Raw genomic sequence first — 1,264 nt, 5'->3', positions numbered from 1 at the left:
GGCCTAGGCCGGGGGCGAGCCCCGCCGCCGCTGCTGGGTGAGGGGTTGGGGGGGGAAATCGGGAGGTTGCTGGAGAGAGGGGCCGTAAGGGCATCGTTGGAGCCGCAGTGCGGGTCTGCTCTGGCTCGCCGTGGGCGCCCGGATGAGGCGCAGGCCTGTCCCGCCTCGGGCCTGCTCAAGGTGAGCTCCTCACTCGATGAGTCGTGAGGAGCAGAGTGATGACTGCCCTGTTGTAAGCTGGTTTTGGGTGGGTTTTGGGGTCTGGTGATACCGCTGTTAAGGCCACAGCACAGCGAATTGTGGTGCAAATGACTTCAGTGTCCTTGCCTGCAACCTTCTGCTTCGGTGGTACAGATGATGAGCATTGCAGTATGAGGGGCAACAATGATACTGTAAACGCTTTCTGATGTACCTTGTGCTTAATATGTTCTCCTAAGTTCTACATCTATAAACTAATTTTACACTTACTTCATGAACATGAGAAAAATCTTTACAATGAAGGTAATTAAATATCAGAACAGGTTGCCTAGAGATGCTGTGGCATCTGTGTCTTCAGAAAGGACATCTAGGCTTGATTGAATAAGGCCTTCAGCAAACTCGCCCTGCCTTGACTTGGGTGGAGAGGGGAAGAATGGACAAAATGACCTCCAGAGGTCACATCTAAGCTATTATTCAAACTACTGTGTTTCTTTCCTTGAGAGGAAGGGGAATTGGTTTGAGACTGAATACTTGTTTTGTCACTTTGACTCCACCTGTTAGTGCGCTGAGCTTCTCACCGTTTTCAAGTCAATGGGGAAGTACTGTATTGAATGCAAAATTAAATTTCTTTTTTTTTGTTCCAGAACCTTCCATTTTCTGTGGACAACAAATGGCGATTACTTGTACTAATGTGTGGATTCTTTGGAAGTGGATTTGTTGCCCCTTTCTTTATAGTCAGACACCAGCTTCTGAAGAAATGAAGAGGATGGACTGTAATTGTACTAACTGGGTAACTGATTCGGTTAGATTTCGTAGCATAGTGGAATCTGCATTCAAAACTGAGCTTTAAAGAGTCTAGCCTCATCTAAAACCATTATTACAGTTTTCAGCCTTTCGCAGTCTGGGTGCTTAGAGTTGTGGTCTGCAGTTGCATATAAACTCAAATAATTAATAGTTTTAAGTTTGCTTCAGAGGGCTGCTGCACTCACATTGACTTGTGAACTTTGACTCCCCAAAGGCCACACCTCTCTGACTGCAGCTTCTTGTTAGTCTACGGCTGGGTTAA

At 46.7% G+C, this 1,264-nt stretch overlaps 1 protein-coding gene across 1 annotated transcript in view; it reads left to right on the top strand.

Moving 5' to 3' along the window:
• LOC104288122 overlaps positions 1 to 959 on the top strand; it is a 113,010-nt gene extending 112,051 nt beyond the window's left edge. The window contains exons 3-4 of the mRNA XM_009886881.1: positions 8 to 180; positions 843 to 959. Of these exons, the coding sequence (XP_009885183.1) occupies positions 8 to 180; positions 843 to 959 (290 nt within the window). The remainder of the gene's footprint in view (positions 1 to 7; positions 181 to 842) is intronic.
• Positions 960 to 1,264: the final 305 nt, after the last annotated feature.

Source organism: Charadrius vociferus, unplaced genomic scaffold, assembly GCF_000708025.1.
Source record: "Charadrius vociferus isolate BGI_N301 unplaced genomic scaffold, ASM70802v2 scaffold244, whole genome shotgun sequence".
Taxonomy (NCBI): Eukaryota; Metazoa; Chordata; class Aves; order Charadriiformes; family Charadriidae; genus Charadrius; species Charadrius vociferus.
The sequence above is the reverse complement of the archived record's forward strand: the minus strand, read 5'-3'. Positions and strand labels throughout refer to the sequence as shown.